At 40.3% G+C, this 20,642-nt stretch overlaps 1 protein-coding gene across 1 annotated transcript in view; it reads left to right on the forward strand.

Moving 5' to 3' along the window:
• The window catches only part of ext1b (exostosin glycosyltransferase 1b), an 88,911-nt gene that overhangs the window by 64,153 nt on the left and 4,116 nt on the right, over positions 1–20,642 (forward strand). Inside the window, exons 3-10 of the mRNA XM_053492036.1 lie at positions 1,044–1,151; positions 1,511–1,630; positions 5,463–5,595; positions 7,796–7,914; positions 10,433–10,528; positions 15,586–15,675; positions 18,696–18,856; positions 19,831–20,002. Of these exons, the coding sequence (XP_053348011.1) occupies positions 1,044–1,151; positions 1,511–1,630; positions 5,463–5,595; positions 7,796–7,914; positions 10,433–10,528; positions 15,586–15,675; positions 18,696–18,856; positions 19,831–20,002 (999 nt within the window). The remainder of the gene's footprint in view (positions 1–1,043; positions 1,152–1,510; positions 1,631–5,462; positions 5,596–7,795; positions 7,915–10,432; positions 10,529–15,585; positions 15,676–18,695; positions 18,857–19,830; positions 20,003–20,642) is intronic.

Below are 20,642 nucleotides of genomic sequence, written 5' to 3' on the forward strand. Positions count from 1 at the left end.
TTTACTTTTGGGACTTTAAAACCCACCAAGAACAGGGAAACTCCCTGCACACAGACACAAAGTCGGATTCGAACCCACCCACCTCTGCACAGAAATGGCACAAAACTTTGGAATACTCGATGGATTTGTGAACTTCTATGGCGGAAGCAAACAAGCAGGCATCAGAGCACCGCAGATGTCTTTTTGACTTTGTGCCCAACCGGATCCAGCGTGTATTTAAACGAATAAAGGACTGTATATTGATTGGCTTTATACTGTACCAGTTCCTGTTGTAATGAGTGTGCTGTAGTAGGATGTTGCTGTATTGCACTAACCCGGCGCTGCAACCGATACCAACTAAATATAGCAACACGAGCTACGAGGGAAGAGTGATTTGAGCAGCATGAGGAAAAAATCTTCCTCCCAGTGTAACCACAAAGATACTGCAGGTAGACTTTAATTGGATTAAATACCTACTGTACACGCAGGACAAAAGGCCTCCAGGAGACGACGAATGTACAGAAGGCACCAGGAGGATGTTTTTAATGATTTGTTCCGGTTGTTTCATTTTTCAGATTAACATTTTTTTCTACAATACTGTAGAATAACGTGAGGTCTACAGGGAACAACGCTCTTTCACCCTCGTTATATCGCCGGTTCTGGGTTTCACCTGGAACTGAATTGATTTCGTGGGAAAGCTTGACCTTTCTCTTTTGGGAAAAATGGTTTCGGATTAGTACCCTGCTCAGTGTCGGTGGAGCAGAGCTACCGGGAGCACTCGCCTCGCATTGCCTCGTCTCGTCTCATTTCATTTCATCTCCTTTTGTCTCGGGGCCTGCTGGAGTCAAGTTCTTTAGAATCACGGCCGTTGAATCGCTGCCCTTTAATGTGGCCTCCTCGTTCATTATGACGTACGGAGCTGCCGACTGATTTACACAACTATCTATATAACCAATGTCTCACTGCTCTGACCTTTCTATATATATATATATATATATATATATATATATATATATATATATATATGTATATATATATATATGTGTGTGTGTTTGTGTATGCAGGCAGCCTGTGTTCCCGTCATGCTAAGTAACGGGTGGGAGCTTCCCTTCTCCGAGGTCATCGACTGGAACACGGGCGCTGTGATCGGAGACGAAAGGCTTCTCTTGCAGGTCAGAAATCTCTCCGTCTGGATTGTTTCGCAGTAATTGCTTGATTTCTTTTTTTTTTTTTTCATTTTACTGCTTGACCCAGCAGTCCAGTTCTAGTGTGTGTATTATGGTATAGAGCCATATTTCTCATGATAATTCACAAACAAGAGTGGAGAATGGTTGATCTATCGTTGAGAACCGAGAAGACTCGAGCGGCGTGTCTCATGTTTACTAGAAGTCGAATTTATTATGTGTTTCTTACGTTTAATATATCTCAATATCCAGACATGCATAACTATTAACCCTATCAATCTCTTTTTTCTTTTTTTTTTCATTTATTTTATTAATTTTTAAATCCCCCTCTTCTGCTCGTCCTGTAGATCCCCTCCACGGTGCGCTCCATCCATCAGGATAAGATCTTGGCTTTGAGGCAGCAGACTCAGTTCCTGTGGGAGGCCTACTTCTCATCAGTGGAGAAGATTGTACTTACCACCCTAGAAGTGAGTGATGTCTGCTCAGCCTGATTTTTTTTTTCTTCTCGCTGTAACAGTCAGCAACAATCGCATGCAAAACACTTCATCGCGAGAAGCCGCTTCGGCGCCGTCTCGCCGGGGATTGCAGATTATCAAACGAGCATCGCTGTAACCAGCCTAAGCGTCTGCTGCTTCACGGCTGTGTATGAATGATTGATCAGGTTCAGGGTAGATCCCAAGGAGTAAGACGGCACGCCGCGCCAGATCCCTCACTCCAGAGTCGCGTCTAAACTCAGTACTATAAACAGTACGGTAGTGTGTTTCACGTTTTAGGATTGTTGTTAACCAAAACACAGTATTGGTGCTGATTTTATACAGTAATACGGAAATAAGTGAGCCAAAGAAGCTGGTTCTTTAGGTTTATGCACCGTCGGAGTTCAGCCGTTTTAAAGAGATGATTTTATATGAGCCCCAAAAATGGCCTCAGTGTTATACTGTCTCGTTTCAGACAATAATCATTTCAAATGCACATCATTTAAATTCCTTTGAGTGTTTGAGTGTAAATTGGTGTAAGCTTCTAAAGGTATATGACCTGTTTAAAAATTTACTTAAATTAAAGCATTCTGTGCAAAATTAAGGATTTTTTTTTTTATCCCGAAAAATCTGTAGTGTCCGTAACTCAAATTCATGTTGCAACATCTTAACAGTTGAGCATTTTAGAATAATACACTTTTTTAAGTTTGTCTTTTCATGTGAAATCTAAATCGGCTAAAATATATCTAAATAGTAATTAAGATCATCGAAAGACTTGAATTTAAAAAAAGTTACGGACACTACACCTAGTTGAGGCACTTACTAGCACCAATACTGTGTTTTGGCCGTGCCTTATTGGATTAGAAGATTCTCTGCATTTTTATCACCTAATTATTACCCGTCGTCCATCACTAGAGCAGGTGTTTACTCTTGTGCAAAACCATTTCTTTTATCTTGACAGTTTATTTAAAGCATTAAGAGCAGCTATTGTGGTTTTAATAAGTGATTTTAAAAGTTTTTAATGATCCAATAAACCTATCTGTTAAATAAATCGGCTGTTCAGAAGATCTAACCTGATGAACTGCGGTTGATGCTGCTCTATCTGCTCTGTGCTTTTAAAGGATTTTGTGTTTTAATCCTTTGGTGCAGTAGAAAGTAGAAAGTCAGGCATGTTTTCGAAATACGAGCGGCGTTCAAGTCAAACCAGGACTTGTGATGAAATTCCATGACATTTACAGAAGACTTTAAACATGGTACGGTGATGAGACTCTTAGCCGCAGTTAAACGTTGTAAATGTTTTTTAAAGAAGGCCGTACATCCATGAACGACGATCCCGGCTGTGATCGCCTGATGGGAATGCCTGATCCTTGAAATTTGATGGATAACGTATTGTGTTCATTCATTCACCAACACCACTTGTACGTTACAGGAACTCGGCTGGGAGTCATCACCACATCCCTCATACAGTCCTGACCTCGCTCCAAGCCATTTCCACATATTTAGGCCATCAAAGGAGGTCCTGGGAGGCCGGCGTTTTAGAGTTAAAGCGTGGCTCTGGCGCACTGAGAGAACTTCCTACCTTGATGTGTCCAAGCACTAGTGTCCAAGCACTAGTGTCCAAGCACTAGTGTCCAAGCACTAGTGTCCAAGCACTAGTGAAACACTGGGATAAGTGCACTAGTGTAGCAGAGGAGCAAAGTCCCAGTTTGATTTGAACAACCCTGGTAGATCTAAATCCTAAGGATGGGAATGCAAAATTATTTTTTCTTTTTTCATCCGGTCACATGACTACAAGCAATCGCTTATACGAAGGCTACTAATAGTCATAGCCGTGCTCACGGGCATCAAAAATGTACGACATGTTCAGAACTTTGTTGATGTCTTTGGTCGCAACCATGAATCTAAAGTGAACAGTGAACGTCCATTACTGCTGATCTCATGTCATTTTCGACGCACCGCGCACATCTGGCTTCACTTGAATCTAGCCTCTTGTCATAGTGCTACTATTCTAGTTAACCTCGTTCCAACTGTTAATACGTTTTCTGTGCTCAGTCCTTGGTTCATTCTTACCGCCGCCCTTGTACTGTATAGTGTGCAGGAGCTGGTGTCTGTAAAGTATAAAGTGAACAGTGAGCATGGATCTCATCATGTGGTACGGGGAGGAAAAACAGGCAGCGTGATATCGAGCTGTCCAAGCCTTTCGACTTCAAGGGGGAAAAAAAACAAAGAACACAGATACAAAAATGTGTTAACCGGAATTAGCTGGAGTCCTCCGAGAGTTCGTGCCATACCTAACAGTAATAAATGTCTAAACTCTGATAAAAAGGGAAACGAACGATGCTGTTAAATATAATTTCTCACCGCGTACCGTCTCTTTGATCCAGGTTAAGTATGAATGTAAATGGCATGCAAACTGATCTCTTAAGGGCAGCCCGCGTGGCAATTACACCGCTCTCTTACAGTTCTCATCATGATGCCTGATGATGCGCAGGATATCATCGTTAGCAAAACAACGCTATAAACACTTGGTCTGATCCACTCCAGGGAGAGAGAGTTAATGGAGTCCTACAAGGCTTTCTACTTAGGCTGTGTTTATTTGCCCTTGTATATTATAATATTGACTTTCCCACTTCCCGGACCGTTGTTTAAATCTAAATGAAGCAAAAACATATGACGCGATTTGCATCTCAATCAGTGGGACTGGTTAAGAATTGGAATATGATGCACTTGACAGAATAATCGTGCACACCTTTGATTATTGCGCTAATGACTCGATAAGCATTTAACACTTCATTTTCTGCAGCTCGTGAGGACCAGATTGGCCTAATAGTATTAAAGACTTACCTTTTTCCTGATAAGAAACGCGCGCTCTCGTTTGTCAAACTCCCATGTAATTGCATTTCCATACGCGAGTGCTCGGTTACAGTCTGTATTTAATCGATGTTTTATCTCCTCGCACGCGAGGATTACAATCATAACAGTACAACTAATCATAACAGTTGCAGATGAAGCGAGGACGTGGCCGGTGCATTAAGTTCACGAGCGCCAGCGCGGTAATAAGCGCAGGTATCCGAGCACTTGTTTTGTATTTATCATGCTCCAGTCGGAATATTGTAACTGTTCCGACGGGAAATTGAATCGTCAATCACATTCCTCCGGGTCCAGACGGACCTTTAGGCATCGGCGTTCTAGCCAGGAAAGAGAAACAACCTTTCAAGCCTTCCTGTGATTCCGCATTTAAGATGACAAGTGCTCTTATTGCGAGGGCAAAAGGAGGGAGAGTTAATCTTTCCAGTTGAGGCAAATGGTTATTGACTGCCCTTGGGGAGAAGGAGGTGGGCTCATCGCTACCTCCGAAGAAATTTTATGCCCTCTCTTTTTTTTTTTGTCAGTTGTGTTACAAAGTGCCGGAGGCGTAGCATTCAGGATTGGCTCCGTTGCCGAGTCGTGCGGCCTCCTCCCATCAGCCGCAATTCCAGGGTTGCTAGCAATTACGCCGTCACCCTGCCAGGCCGTCAACACACCGAAGGGCATGATATAAACTGCACAAAACAATTGCTTCAGTCTGCGTCTCTTCTGAAAGAGGCTATCGGCTCTTCAAGGCCACAGATACTCAAGGCCTCGGACTCGAGAGCACTTTAGAGCTTTGGCTCGGCATCCAGGACTGTTCTGCACTCTGCGTTTTAATAAAAAGTGTCTAAACAAACACTTCAGACGTCTACATAGTTCAACAGTTTATGACCATTCTCATGATTGCTTTGTGTGTGTGTGTGTGTGTGTGTGTGTGTGTGTGTGTGTGTGTGTGTGTGTGTGTGTGTGTATGCAGATCATTCAGGACCGGGTTCTTCAGCACACCTCACACAGTAGTGTCATGTGGAACACTCATCCAGGAGGTCTCTTCACGCTGCCCCAGTACTCCTCATATCTGGGCGACTTTCCTTTCTACTACGCCGGGCTTGGTAAGTCTCACTGTGCTTTTTAGGCCGCATACCAGTTTTTGGCAGATTTTTGTTCTCCAGTGCTGTGAAAAAGTATTTGCCCCCTTCCTGCTTGTTTTTGTGCATATCTATCACTTTTAAATAATTGAGCTCATCAAAGAAATTGTACACGTATATTACACAAAGATAACCGAGTAAATACAAAATGCTGTTTTTAAATAATGAATTTATTTATTTAGCCAAACAAAAGCTGTCCAGACCTACCTTGACAGATATTCTGTGAACTGATGAGATTAAAGTTTTTGAAAGGTGTGCGTCCGGATACATCTGGCGTAAAAACTAATGCCGCGTTTCATGAAAAGAACATCATACCCACAGTCAAACATGGTGGTGGTAGTGTGATGGTCTGGGGCTGCTTTGTAGCTTCATGACCTGGATGACTTGCCATAATTGGTGGAACTGTAAACTCTGCACTCAGTTCCTAACGGAAAATGTCTGGCTATCAGTTCGTGACTTAAAGCTCAAGCGCACTCAGGTTGTGCAGCACGACAATGTTCTGAAAAAAACAACAACATCTAAATGGTTCAAAAAAAAAAATAATAATAATAATAATAAGGTTTTGGAGTGGCCTAGTCAAAGTCGGGACTTAAACCTGATTGAGATCCTTAGACAAGGCAGTTCATGCTCAAAAACCCTCCAATGTGGCTGAATCAAAACAATTATGCAAAGAAGAGTGGGCCAAAATTCCTCCACAGCAATGTGAAAGACTCATTACCAGATGCACAGATCCGAGGATCCGGGTTTGAGCGCAACAGTTGGAGGGTTGTCGAACCTCGTACTACCCAGCCCCTGCATGCAGTGCCAGTCTCAAGCATGGCTAGAAAAATAGGAGGGTATTCGGCGTCAAACCTGTCCTGAGTTGTGTCCAGATCAGATGGTCCACTGAAATGAAGTGCGTTTAATAATGGGAAATAAAATGTAAACGATTGCTCTTATGGTTCTGTATATTTTGACCGGTTTGGTAATTGCTGTACAAATCTTGGAGAATGTGACCATGTAAATAAAGATACTGGAATCCAATTTGGATTTATAAATAATGGAACCTTTAGTCCACAGCCTCCTACTAACCTGCTAAATATTTAGGGCGTGCTCCAAGAGCGATTTTTATTAAAAAACGAATAAATAATTGAACAGCTCCTCGTTTGTTTTTTTCCCAATAAAAAATGGTAAAGATGTAGAGATGTTACAAGGACATTTAAATAACGTTTTATCCTGGGTTCATTGTGACTTTAGGAACTGTCTTGCTGTCATGAAGCTCATCCTGTGTTTAATGTATGATTATCAAGCTTAGCCTTTTTTGTCCCCCTTTGGCGCCTTTAATCATATAACACATACTGTGAGCTTTGTTATTTTTAGACTTTGTAGGGTTTTTTAAGCCTCTTAATTGGCGGTAAGGATGAGGCCTTGACATTACTCCATTTCCAGATTTCCAGATTGAGAACAGTAGCTATGTGAAACAGTAGATCATTAAATCGCCCTGCGCTGTAATTGGATGATCAAATCTGTATGCACAAGCCCGAGTCATGGATCACCGCTATCGCTAATGCGGCCATGAAGCCGCCCACGCGCGCCTTTGTCTCAATCTGCAATATTTCATTGCGCGCGATCAATAAAGAGCTGTGCATGGGTTTACGAAGTAAACGTCCTTCTACTTCAGCTCTATCACATTTCCAATTTCTCTAAATGAAAATTGCTTTATAATAAAACAAAACATATTCCATTTTGTGAAATTATTTATTTACCGCTTGGGGTCTTCTCATGTAAGACTCTACAAGTTTTGCGCACCTGCATTCGGGACAATTTCTCCCACTTAAAGGCGTTTACAGAACTGTCTCAAAGCCACTCTCTCTGGGATTCGCCATGTCCTTGAAGTTGTTGCTGTCCCATAGCATAATGCCACCACCACCATGCTGCACTGTATATTAGTCCGTACATGGTTTTTACTCTGTAGTGTTTAGATATACTGTAGAGTTCAGTCCAACAAGTTACAGAGAATATTCAAGCCATTCAAGCCCTGAAGACCTAAAAGTTCGACCTGATGATTGATTGTTCTTCAGACTGGATAAATGGCCATGAAGGAATGTGAATGAAAAGGTTTGTTTTTAATGTAGTAACCCATTTATTTGTGTTTTCTTTTTTTTTTCTCCCCCTCCTCTCTTAGGGATCAAACCGTACCCTAAGTTCACCGCAGTCATCCACGCTGTCACCCCACTGGTGTCTCAGTCTCAGCCCATTCTCAAGCTCCTGACATCCGTGGCCAAGTCCCAGTACTGCGCTCAGGTACGAGAGACCGTTCTGCGATGTTTTGGTTAGAAAATAGTTTTTCTACACGGTTTGGCTTTAAGGCTCAGACGTGTGACTTACATTCCGAGTGTATCCAGGGCGGGTCTGCGAGTATGTGATTCACTAAGCCATGTTTCATCATTTGCTTTCCGTTTTACAGCAATAACCTTTTTTACGAAACCGGGTTGAAGTAGGAGTTTCGATTCGTTCGTGTGTGTGTGTGTGTGTGTGTGTGTGTGTACGCCTGCTCCTTGCCGCCCCCTTGACTGCATAAACCCCCGGCTTGATCCTCTGTGAATAAATAAGTACTCGGTCCTCTCGATCGCCCCTGTGTTTCCATGGTATCCATCAGGACTGTGAAGCTGACTCTGCCCTGGGAATGAAAAATGTATTGATTTGATTTCTGAGAGACTAAGACACAGTCGGAGAGGGGGGTGGAGATGGAAGGAGATAAAGAAAAGGGGGAACAGAAACCCAGAGAGCGGGACAGATTAATTAAATATGCCACGTCCTTTACAGACTTGCATGGAGTGCGATGTGTGCGCACACTTGGCTGCCTCTCGTCTCTTCCTCCCTCTCTCTCTCCCCCAGCTGAAGGACTCGACTTTTATTTTTCTCTCGTTGCGACGCGCTCTCTTCACGTCGAGTGAAGTGGAGGGACGGGAGGAGTAATCATGCGAGCGGCCTTTGCTTTCCTTAATCAGGCCGAGGCTTTCCTTCGCTCTGGGAAGCGGAACTGCAGGAAGGAGAGATATAAATAAACGAGAGAGTGTGTGTGTGTGTGTGTGTGTGTGTGCAGGAGAAGACGAGAGCTGTTTCTCGGTTGGTTCTCACAAGCGAGCTCACGCTGGTGTCCCGCTGTGAGCTGCCGTTCCTGTTTGTGTGAGGGCGAGCGTGTGGATGTGTGCGAGCGAGAAAGAGCGAAGCAGTCGCGCGCACACACACACACACACACACACACACATATATACACACATACACAGACACACACACACACACACACACATAGACATACACGTACTTCCACCCCCAGAACAAGGGGAAGCTGATAGAGATACCATCTGCCTTTCAGCTTCTCCAATTAGCGTCAGAGGAAGGAGAAGCTAATCAGTGTTAAAAATACACCTCAGTAACCGCCTGTGCCGTGCCTCGCAGCAATCTTAATCACACAACCTGTGCTGCCTTTTTTTTTTTTTTTTTTTTGTAAATCACTATTTACATGCTGAATTTGGTAAAATGCTGTAATCAAAGTGCTTTTGAAACCGAACAGTATATTTTCTTTTTTTTTTTTCTCCCCACTCTTTCCAGAGAGTAAGACGAGATACAGGCTTGAAGCGAGACCTTCGCTGGGTTCAGTGGTTTTTTAGCCGGGGGTTGTTTTTTATCTAGCGTAGATCAGATGCTGTGCGGTAGGTAAAGCCGTTAGCGTGTAACATTTTATGAGATTTGATGGCGGGGGAAAGAAGGAAATTTCTGTATTTATACACTTTAAGGTGACAAAACTAATTAGTTAGAAGGTGAGACTTTGTGCTTTGCAGAAATGTAATATTTTATAAAAGCATCTATTTGTATATATGTAGCTAACTGGAATAATATTTCACAATTTTAAGCACTTAAAGCTCTGTCTTTCTTTTGAAACATGGTATTCGTGCTAAAATTCTCACCTAAGTGTAGTGTCCGTAACTTTTTTTTTTTTCAAATTATTATTTTTAAAAAATTTCAATCATCTTAATTGCCATTCAGCAGAAACTTGGCCAGGATAGAGGTCACATGAAAAGACATAAACCTAAAAAAGTATATTATTCTAAAATGCTAAATTGTTAAGATGAATTTGATATGGTTACGGACACTACAGAATTATTTGCTTTTTAACCAAGCTTCTACCAAATACCAATTTAATAAGAAACAATGTTTACAGGTCATATGCTTCTAGAGGCTTACACCACTTTTAATATCAATACTCATGAAGAAATATGAATCATTTGTAATTTAAATGATTATTGTTTGAAGCGAGACAGTATAACAATGAAAAATGGACATTTTTGGGGCTCATACAGTATAAAATCATCTCTCCAAAACAGCTGGCAAGTTAGCAACTTGACATTTTTATAGAAGCAAGATCGGTCACTTCAAAAAAGTAGCTTCTTGGCTACTTTTGGCTATTTTCTTTATTATATGTATAACATAAAAAAATAATAATAATAAAATCAGCACTGATACTGTGTTTTGGCCGAAGAATAAACGTTAATGCGCACACTGTGGCAGCCAACCAATCAGAGCACCTAGGTGTCATTAGTCATGAAAGCTTCACCTTATTGCACTAACGATCAGAACTGTGGCCCTAAGGCGTTAAGCTAAAGTGGGTGGAGCTTAAAAAAAATTATAACATGCACCCAAGGATCAAAGGCATCGAATCAAAACTGAAGTCGTATAATAACAAATGATTTGTCTTTAATCATCATGGTTTCTATTTCTTCCTTTCATCCTTTGTCATCTCTCCTCCGCTCCGTCACAGATTATCGTATTGTGGAACTGTGACAAGCCTTTACCTGCCAAGCACCGATGGCCCGCCACGTCCGTGCCTGTCGTAGTCATCGAGGGAGAGAACAAGGTAAGATATTTCATCACTCCTGCACACACACACACACACACACACACACACTCAGTGCAGGTCTCTGAGCCGTCAGTTTGACACCGCTGGGGTCTGAGCGAAAGATTTCCTCAGTCGCTTTAATTAGTACAAATATTGAGTGAATGAAAAAAGCGTATACATCAGCACTTTTTACGAAAAAAGACCGTTCCCTGGATCTGTTTCAGTCAGCATGCAGCATTCATGGCAAATGCTCACACACACTCGCACACTCACAGGGAAGAATAAACTTTCATTTGGCTTTATGAACAGGAGAGCAGCGTTCCAGTCACCCTGTGGTTTGCTGTGCTTGTGACTTGTCTTGTTTATGTCTGTGTGCGCGTGTGTGTGTGGACACTTCTGCCTGAAGGGACTCGACACATGAACACACCCGTTCATTTGTTGTCGGTTTTACTCAAGATGTCACCAGATGTGTTTATAGGGCAGGTTTAAATATTTATTGCATTTTAAACAGTTCCTGTACTCTGTCTGTAACACACTGGAAACAATCTAAACACAGGACCGATCATTTTGATGATGCCGACTGACATAGAAATGATGATGCGTCCATTTTGTTACATCAGCTTGATTTTTGTTGTTTCTGGGGTTTTTTATTGTATGTATTCATATTACTCATAATAGGATGGATGGATGGATATGTAGATAGATAACTAGACAGAGAGACTATTCATCTGTAGATGGATTAGAGATAAATAGATAGACAGATGGATGGATAGAAACATAAATAGATGCAGCAGACAGTAAGGATGGATAAAATGCAGATGAATAGATAAGTAGATAAATAGATAGACAGAAAGAAAGAGAGAGGGGAATAGATAGATAGATAGATAGATAGATAGATAGATAGGTTGGTAGTCAAAGATAGACAGATGGATAGGTGGAGAGATAAATGGGTAGGCATAGATAGATAGACAGATAGACAGATGGATTGATGGATGAATGGATAGGTGGAGAGATAGGTGAAGCGATAAATGGGTAGGGATAGATAGATAGATAGATAGATAGATGATAGATAGATAGATAGATAGATGGATTGATGGATTGATGGATAGGTGGAGAGATAGGTGAAGAGAAATGGGTAGGGATAGATAGATAGATAGATAGATAGATAGATAGACAGATAGATAGACAGATAGATAGACAGATAGATAGACAGATGGATTGATGGATGAATGGATAGGTGGAGAAATAAATGGGTAGGCATAGATAGATACTGAAAATAGCCATAGATAGATAGATAGATAGATAGATAGATAGATAGATAGAGAGATAGATAGATAGAGAGATACTGGAAATAGCCATAGATAGATAGATAGATAGATAGATAGATAGATAGATTGGTAGTCAAAGATAGACAGATGGATTGATGGGTAGGCATAGATAGATAGATAGATACTGTGAATAGCCATAGATAGATAGATAGATAGATAGATAGATAGATAGATAGATTGGTAGTCAAAGATAGACAGATGGATTGATGGGTAGGCATAGATAGATAGATAGATAGATAGATACTGTGAATAGCCATAGATGGATAGATAGTAGGCATAGATGGACGGACGGACAGACGGACAGGCATACGGATTAATGGATACATATAGATAGATTGATAGACAAATAGATGGTTAGATAGATGGATAGATGAAAACTATGGAGAGATGGTTGGCTAAAAAGATGAATTGATGGAAAACATAGAGAGAACGGATAGTTGAAATGGGTGGAAGGATGGTTTAATGGTTGACTTTATTCATCCCAGAATGAAATCCACAATGTATACTGAAATACATTGATTATTTTTGTGTCGATTGAAATAGAGGAAATAAAGTGAAGTTGCATGAGTTTGCAAGATGTAATCAGGTGTACAGTTGCACTAGAGCGGCACTCGGCCTTGTGCTGATGAACAACACTGCACTGCAGCATTTCCGGTTCCTCCTCTGCAAATGTATATGTTAGGAAATGATCTCTTTACCCAGCTTATTAAATATCTAGTAACAGCTCGAATGTTTTTTCTAACATTCTGCATCAAAATTAAGCTGTGAAATCTCTTAATTTTTTTTTTTTTTTTTTTTAAATCTGTATCGTTTTAAATGCAAGGCTAACTAACAATATTTCCTTATAATAAAGGCTCAGTTATGTCATCCTGTTGTGCTGTTGACTGCGAAAATGAAAGCAATCTGATTTTCATAGCAAGCCATTATAAACTACAATGCTTAACAGTAACTAAAGTCTCAGGAATCGCAGAGGTAAACATCCTGACCTTTGTTTTATATAATAGCTATTATCCTCTTATGATATGAAGATATCATCGGTACTCTTTGTTGAGTAATTCCCCGGCTTAACCTCTTCCTGTGTTGCAGATTTAGAAGGAAAAAAAATGTAAAAATAAAGAACAGACATACATTGTTTAGTGCGGGGCTGATAACTGCGTAGCTCTATATGTAAATCCGTAAGCATTAAGCTTTTCCTTTGTTTACACACTTGGCCTCTCCGGTAGGGATATACAGTACTGTACGCTTAGCAGACTGGTCATGTCAGGGGATCAGTCGCTCAGCATGGAAGAGCCAGGAATTACTTAAACTTCATGTTTTCAAGTACTTGTCACAATCCTTTTAACAAAGCAACTTTACAGAATACATATAACTTCATCAGTTAAACCTTAAGCTTTAAACCTGAACCCGTCCTCACTTGGGTGATACCGGATTGTATGATTATAAGAAAATATAATCTATCGGAACAAAAAAGGTTAAATTTGCTAGGGAGCATAAAGCATGGACTGTAGAACAGTGAAAACAGTGGTCATGTGGTCTGATGAGTCCAAATTTATCCTGTTCCAGAGTGATGGGTGCATCAGAATAAGAAGAGAGTCAGATGAAGCGATGCACCCATCATGCATAGTGTCTACCGTACAAGCCTCTGGAGGCAGTGTTATGACCTGGGGTTGCTTCTGTTGGTCAGGTCTAGGTTAGCAACATTATGTGGACCAGGTTTTTCCATCAATAGATTGTTTCTTCCCTGATAGCATGGGCGTATTTCAAGATGATGATGCCAGGACTCACCGGGCTCAAATTGTGGAAGAGTGGTTCAGGGAGGACGAGACATCATTTTTAACACATGGATTCCAAACCTGAACCCCATCGGGAATCTTTGAGACGTGCTGGAGAAGACTTTTATGCAGCGTTCTGACCCATCATCAATAATACAAGATCTTGGAGAGAAATTAATGTGGTTCTGGATAGAAATAAATATTGTGACATTGCATAAGCTTATCGAAAAGATGCCACGGCCGTGATCAAAGCAAAAGGCAGTTCAATGGAATATTACTGTGTGACTTACACATACAGTGATCAGTCATATCATTAAAACAAATCATCAAGCTCAATATTGTGTAGGTTCTCTTTTCTGCCATCAAAGAAAGCTCTGACCTCATGATGCACGACTTCTGAAGGTGTGCACCAGGACATTAGCAGCAGATCCTTTAAGTCCCACCAGTTGCAATGTGAGATATCCATGGATCAGACTTGTGTGTCCAGGACATTCCATGGATGCTTGATCAGGATGAGATTTGGAATTTGTTAAACTGGTTCAACCACTCTTAACTCTTTGCCTGCTAATCTGCATGCACACCAAGCTGTAACTGAGTGTTCTGATGCCTTCCTATCAGAGCCAGCAATAACCATTTTTCAGGGATTTGTGCTGCATTGACTTTTCTGTGGGATCTGACCTGAAGGGCTAGTCTTTAGTCCCCGCAGGCATAACAGCATCGGAAAGGTCAAAATCTTGAGTTAAATTATGGAATGCATAAATCAGTATGAACTAACGAAGATAAAGTACATCTTTTGACATAAATATGGAGGAAAACTATTCTGACTTAGGGTCAGGTGTGTGTGTGTGTTAACATTTCTTAATGTATTAGAACTGCTGATGTTACACATGAAGATGAGATTGACAGATTCAGATCTGATCACCCTAAAGAATAAAAACAAGTGGTGTTTGGTCTGGTTCTCATTTTTTTATGTTTTTTTGTTTGACATCCGTCATTTCCTCCGCGACTCTGTGTTAGAAAAGCAAAAAAGGCACAAGTCTGAATGCTCCGCCTCTTACTAGAGGGGTAGAGGACAGAGTACACCTCCAGATAGACCAGATCGGTCACTTGGTGCTGGCTCTAATGGAGTGTTGTAGAAGATGCCTGAGCATTCTTAATTAAATGCCTCGGTTTTTAAATTCTCACTATTTATGGATGTGTTCATTTGGCTTTATATTTTTATATATAAAATATTTCTTTACTTAATGGCATTATTGTGTTACAAATCATCATTAAATATTTACATAATGTAAAAATGCACAAGCTCTTTAAACTTCCGTATAGACAAGTAACTCATTGTAATTTGCCTGATTTAAAATAAGTTACGTAGAAGTTTAATGACTTGTTAATTCCTTTTACATTTGCGCACCATCCCAAACCGCAGGAGTGAGATTTTCAGGAGTAGTGAAATGTTGTTGTTTTTTTGTGTGTGCGTGTGAGCCAAAAAAAGACAAAATATAAAAGTGACAAGAGTTTTAAGGCGAGGTCAGGATTCGCTCGGGTTGTGATACCGTTTTTAAGTGTAGAGGATTTTGCAGGTGACTCTGCTCAGAGCTACAAGTGTGTTTGCTTATCAGGTGTGTGTGTGTGTGTGTGTGATTGTTGTGTGGGAGGCTTTGTTAGACTTTAGCAGCTATCAGAACTGTGTTCCTACTCATTGCTTTAAGGCCTGTGTGTGTAACTGCAGCTCATTACCGTCTGTGTCCCTGACCTGCTCATATCGAGATGCATTTACAATCTCTGCACGCACACACACACACACACACACATTCAAACATCTGCTGGAATAAAATTTAAAAGACTATTTAAACAAGTCAACTGGAGGAAACTCATTTAGTGCTATTTTTTAAATAATTTTTTGTTCCATGATGCCCAAATCTGAAAAGGAAGGACCTGTTCTAACGTGATCTTTTTGTTTCTTTCTCACTCTGTACAGGTGATGAGCAGCCGTTTTCTGCCCTATGAGAGCATCCTCACTGATGCTGTGCTGAGTCTGGATGAGGACACGGTGCTCTCAACCACAGAGGTGTGTGTGTGTGTGTGTGTGTGTGTGTGTGCATGGCTTCTCTGTTTTTCTGTCTGTGTGTGTGTCTGAGGAGGGACAGGCTGCCGGTGTTTCGAGCTGTGTCAGCGAAACAAAGCTGGATCCTCCACCTCTCCGCTTTCCCACTGCTGTTTTGCTCCACATATGAATCACACATGCTCACACTCCTGCACTCATCACATCACTGTCTAGTAATATTTGACTTCTGCCTGCTGCATGATTCAGTGTGAGCGTGTGTTTGTGTATGTGTATAATGATTGTTGTTTTGCCAATTTTTATTATTATTTTTTTACAACCCAGTTTTAGATACCACTTTTATAGCCATGTGGTTTTACCATAGAGAATAAATCTGGCCTGTGCACTGAGAATAAAATACTGAAATCTTACTGAAGCTTAAACAATTAGTCTTTTGTTTAATGATGATGAGAGTCGTGAAAATATCTTGCTAGTTTTCTTTAAAAAAAAAGAAATTAATAAATAAAAAAATTTAGGTTTATCCCACTTTTGAGTACTCGAGCACCATAAAAACAACAAGTTTAAGTTTTGACGACGTCAACTGGGATGCACACTTACCGAACACTTTATTAGGAACATCTGTGTGCTTGCATGTTGCAGTGGCGTGATGTATGAAATCATGCAGAGGGGGAAAAACGTTCAGTTAAAGTTCACGTCAAAAATCAGTATGAGGAAACCAGACAGACTGGTTTGAGTATTTCGTAATCTGCTGATCTCTTGGGATTTTCGCACGCGATAGTCTCTAGGGTTTACACAGAATTGTGCGAGGCACATTATTTCCCCTGTTATGATTTTTGATGTGAACATTAAGTGAATCCTGTTTTGGGATTGTGTTGCTGCCACCTGATTGGCTGATCACTGAGCGAATGTGCCTAACAAATAAAAAGAAATTCAAATCAAATTTAAATTCAAGTTTTATTTGTCACATACACAGTCATACACAGTACGATATGCAGTGAAATGCTTGTAATGGGCAGATATACTGAATATAAATAATATTCGTAATATTGTATAGTAACCAACAAGTAAAACTGTAGTGTATGAAACACTAAATGACTAAAAGCTAAAATCGAATAATACAGTTTTAAAAATGTATTACCCCAGTGAATTGTCCAGCCCAAGTATTTACTATACTTTTAGAACTGCAAGTAGTCCCCGAACATTTGAGTTATGAATTTAGGCAGCTACTTAGATGCAAACAAATTACGGAAGTAGCTCACGTGTATTGTACAAAAAATAGACACTGCAGTCCACCAGATACCAATATTCACAATTATATACAATATTTCCAGTGCGTAAGTGAATGTATAGAATGTCTAAAGTCTGGTATTTTGTGTGTGTGGGGGGGGGGGGGGGTGCGAGAGAAATTTGTCGGCCTTACCGGTTTAATAAATCAGCCGGGGAGTACGATAGTAAAAAAAATTGCCGTACAATACAGTGGAAAACAGCTCTGAAACTAAATGGGGTCCAGGATTCCCCTCACAATGTAAAGGCACAGAGACAACACTGTTACAGTTGACATGTGAGATTCATTTTCTTATTCCAGATTTAGTCAAGAGGATTGGTATGCTTTACATTGTATATGTGTGTCAAAGGCTTACAATGTCTCAGTTTGCAGGGCTTAAGAACCAATCCGACTTACGAATGTGCTTCCAGAACGGAATTCGTTTGTAAGTCAGGGACTTGAAGAACGAAGCAGAAAGCCATCGGTGCCAAGTAGAATCATAAATTAGGGTTAAGTGCGGTTTAATGTGTATTTATTTCACATTTTACTTCATTTATATGTCTTTTCTAAATGTTTAGATTTTTTTTAATATAAAAAATATGATTATAGTGTTGGAAATATTGGTAATATTTTTGGGTGGCTGGAACGGATTACCTGTATTTACACATTTTTTTCAAATCTAAAAATGCGTTTGACAATACAAGATTTCGGCGTAAGAACTCGCCTCCGGGATGGATTAAATTCGCATGGAAAGTTAACGCTGTACCCGTCATGCAGGAAGACCCCCCCACCCACCCCCAATCCGCAGCACATTTGGGTGTTTTCTCTGCTCTATTACACCCACGTCAATACGGAAAAGGCTGTTAATTAGCTGATTTGTTAAATCTGGTGTGCTGGGAGCTGAGGAAACACTAAAATGTGTTTTTCCAGGACCAGAGTTGAGAACCACTCCTAAAGAACAAAAACGTGAAAACGCTAGAGACTAGTTGTGCTTCGAAAATGGTTCCTGAACAAGCATCATGTCAGTGGACAAATAGATACTAGAGTCCCAGGGGTGCCAACCTGTCTCTTGTCCCCTCAGTAGTTCCTATTCTTCTTCTAGTCATTCATCTTCACTGCTGCTCTCCTTCATTCTCCTATTTAATATTATTTGTATAGCCCTCTTAACAGTTGACATTGTCGCAAAGCAGCTTTGCACAATCAAAAAAATTATTTAAGTTTGTAATGATCAGACATGTCCCTGATAAGCAAGCCGAGGACGACGGTGGCAAAGAAAAACTCCCTGAGATGGTAATGGGAAGAAACCTTGAGTGAAAATGGCTAGGTTGGAAAATGTGAATGCAGCTGCCTGTGTTGTTGGGCTTTAATCTCGTTAACTCACTCTCTGTCAAGTAAGAGTGTGTGTGTGTGGGGGTGGGTGTGTGTTATAAGGCTGTTTGTTAATTCAGTGATTTTTTTTTTTTTTTTAATCCAGTCAAGGTTTGGGTTCTGACTCGTTTGATGTCTTTTCAGCAATTATTTGTTTAAAAGCTTTGATCTGAGAAGAAGGAGGGCATCTAACAGCAGTGCCTTTGAAACTATGTGACACATTACTCGCTTGCATTTGCTAACTTTTTGAAGTCTGTTTATGTTGTGAATGAAATGTTCGCCTGCTCACAAGTCTGGCCCTGCTATTAGTCGCACTCTTTGCGTTGTAAAAGGCAGGTGAACTAGTCGTAAGCTTATTGAATCGCTTCCTCATGCGCTTGCTCATTTTCTGTAGGTGGATTTTGCCTTCACGGTTTGGCAAAGTTTCCCGGAGAGGATTGTGGGATACCCTGCCCGCAGTCATTTCTGGGACAGTAATAAGGAGCGCTGGGGCTACACATCCAAATGGACCAATGATTACTCCATGGTTCTGACTGGGGCTGCCATCTACCACAGGTACTGTCCTTACTTGACATGTTTACCCAGAGTTTACCTGCATTTTCATAACTATTAGATTATCATTCTAAAAATTTTTCGCGTAAGAATTTTGTAACCAATACTTTGTTTTGCATAATATTTCTCCGTAGCTCACAACTGTTAACTTGGTGCACATCACAAGAGGGTTTGCTTGTATGGCAGTATTAAACAGTGTAGCACCTTTCACGAGATCAAGTAACAAAAGCAGTATTTTCAGCATTATATTATGTATTGGCTTTTTCTTTTTCTGTCATTTAAACTAATTGGCCTATTTTCATTTGTTTTACATAACCAATTTGTTGACATTGTGCCGCTGGAACCATTTAAATAACACCTTAATTGTAAAATTTGAGTTCAAGTAGGAAAAATTAGCAAAATTTGCCACCCTAACAGGTAGGGACGGGAACAGGGCCCTCGCGATATATTATCATGATACCTAGATGCCGATTTAATTTAAATTGTGATTTTGTAAGTATCAGCATTTTTATGAATCTTTTAATCGATTTTGTTCGCATCTCCGCAATAGGAACATTATCACATTATCAAATAACATCAGGGTTTTTTTTTTCACAGGTTATCTTAGATTCGCTAGCTTTTCTGCTTAAAAAAAAAAAAATTATGTCCTGTTTACTGTTGCTTTGCTAGGTAGCTAAATTAACCTGGGAATAATTTAAGTGCTTAGATGTTCATTACATCCATCCTGCTCGCCAGCTGGCTTTAAAACACATTCTGTTTTTAATATTGGCGTACACTGTGTTAATTAAGACCACATGTCCAGTTTGTTCAATATACACACATGAACAATGTATTGATTTGAGCTCAAGTCTATGGCGTGACATTATTTTGCGCAATACTAATACTAATTCTAAAGTTCTAGTTCCCTTTAATTCTGCATTGTGCGGTGAATGGTGGCTAAACAAATGCTTAATATGTTTGATCTTGTTTTTCTCCAGATATTACCATTACCTGTACACCCAGTTCCTGCCCAGCAGCCTGAAGAACATGGTGGATCAGCTCGCTAACTGCGAAGACATCCTGATGAACTTCTTGGTGTCGGCCGTTACGAAGCTGCCACCCATCAAAGTGACACAGAAGAAGCAGTACAAGGAGACCATGATGGGACAGGTACGACAAATTCAGGAGTATGAGCCTGTTAAGAATCTCACATACTGTGTGCCCGTTCTTTATTTCCTACGCTCCAGTTCGTGTTAACACATTTATTGCTTATTATTGATTCTCCGTAGAGTGGGTTAAGGGGTTACTGTAGCACTGTGTGTCTGTGATTACTGCAGATAATTTTGGCATATTTTTCCTGTCCTGTGAAAAGAACTGAAAGGGTATCGACCCACAGCTCAATAAGCATGTGTTAGATCTCTCGCTGAATTCCATCAATAAAGGTTTAAATACACAATTTTAGATTTACAACCAATACACTTTGTACAGACTGCGTTCGATACACTTACCATGGTAGTCACTCGTAAAAGGTTAAAAACTGATTGAGTATTCCTTTGATTTTATTAGAAATCATTTGGATTTAATACAGTGCCTTGCAAAAGTTTTCATATCCCTTGGACTTTTCCACATTTTGTTACAACTACAACAAAAATGTAAATGTAAGCCCAAGAAAAACACTTGACAGGTCAGGGATAAAGTGGAGAAGATTAAAGCAGGGTTAGGTTATAAAAAAAATATAAGCTTTGAACATCTCATGGAGCACTATTTAATCAATCATCTGAAAATGGAAAGAGTATGGGGTATGACTGCA

This window comes from Clarias gariepinus, chromosome 3 (genome assembly GCF_024256425.1).
Source record: "Clarias gariepinus isolate MV-2021 ecotype Netherlands chromosome 3, CGAR_prim_01v2, whole genome shotgun sequence".
Lineage (NCBI taxonomy): Eukaryota > Metazoa > Chordata > Actinopteri > Siluriformes > Clariidae > Clarias > Clarias gariepinus.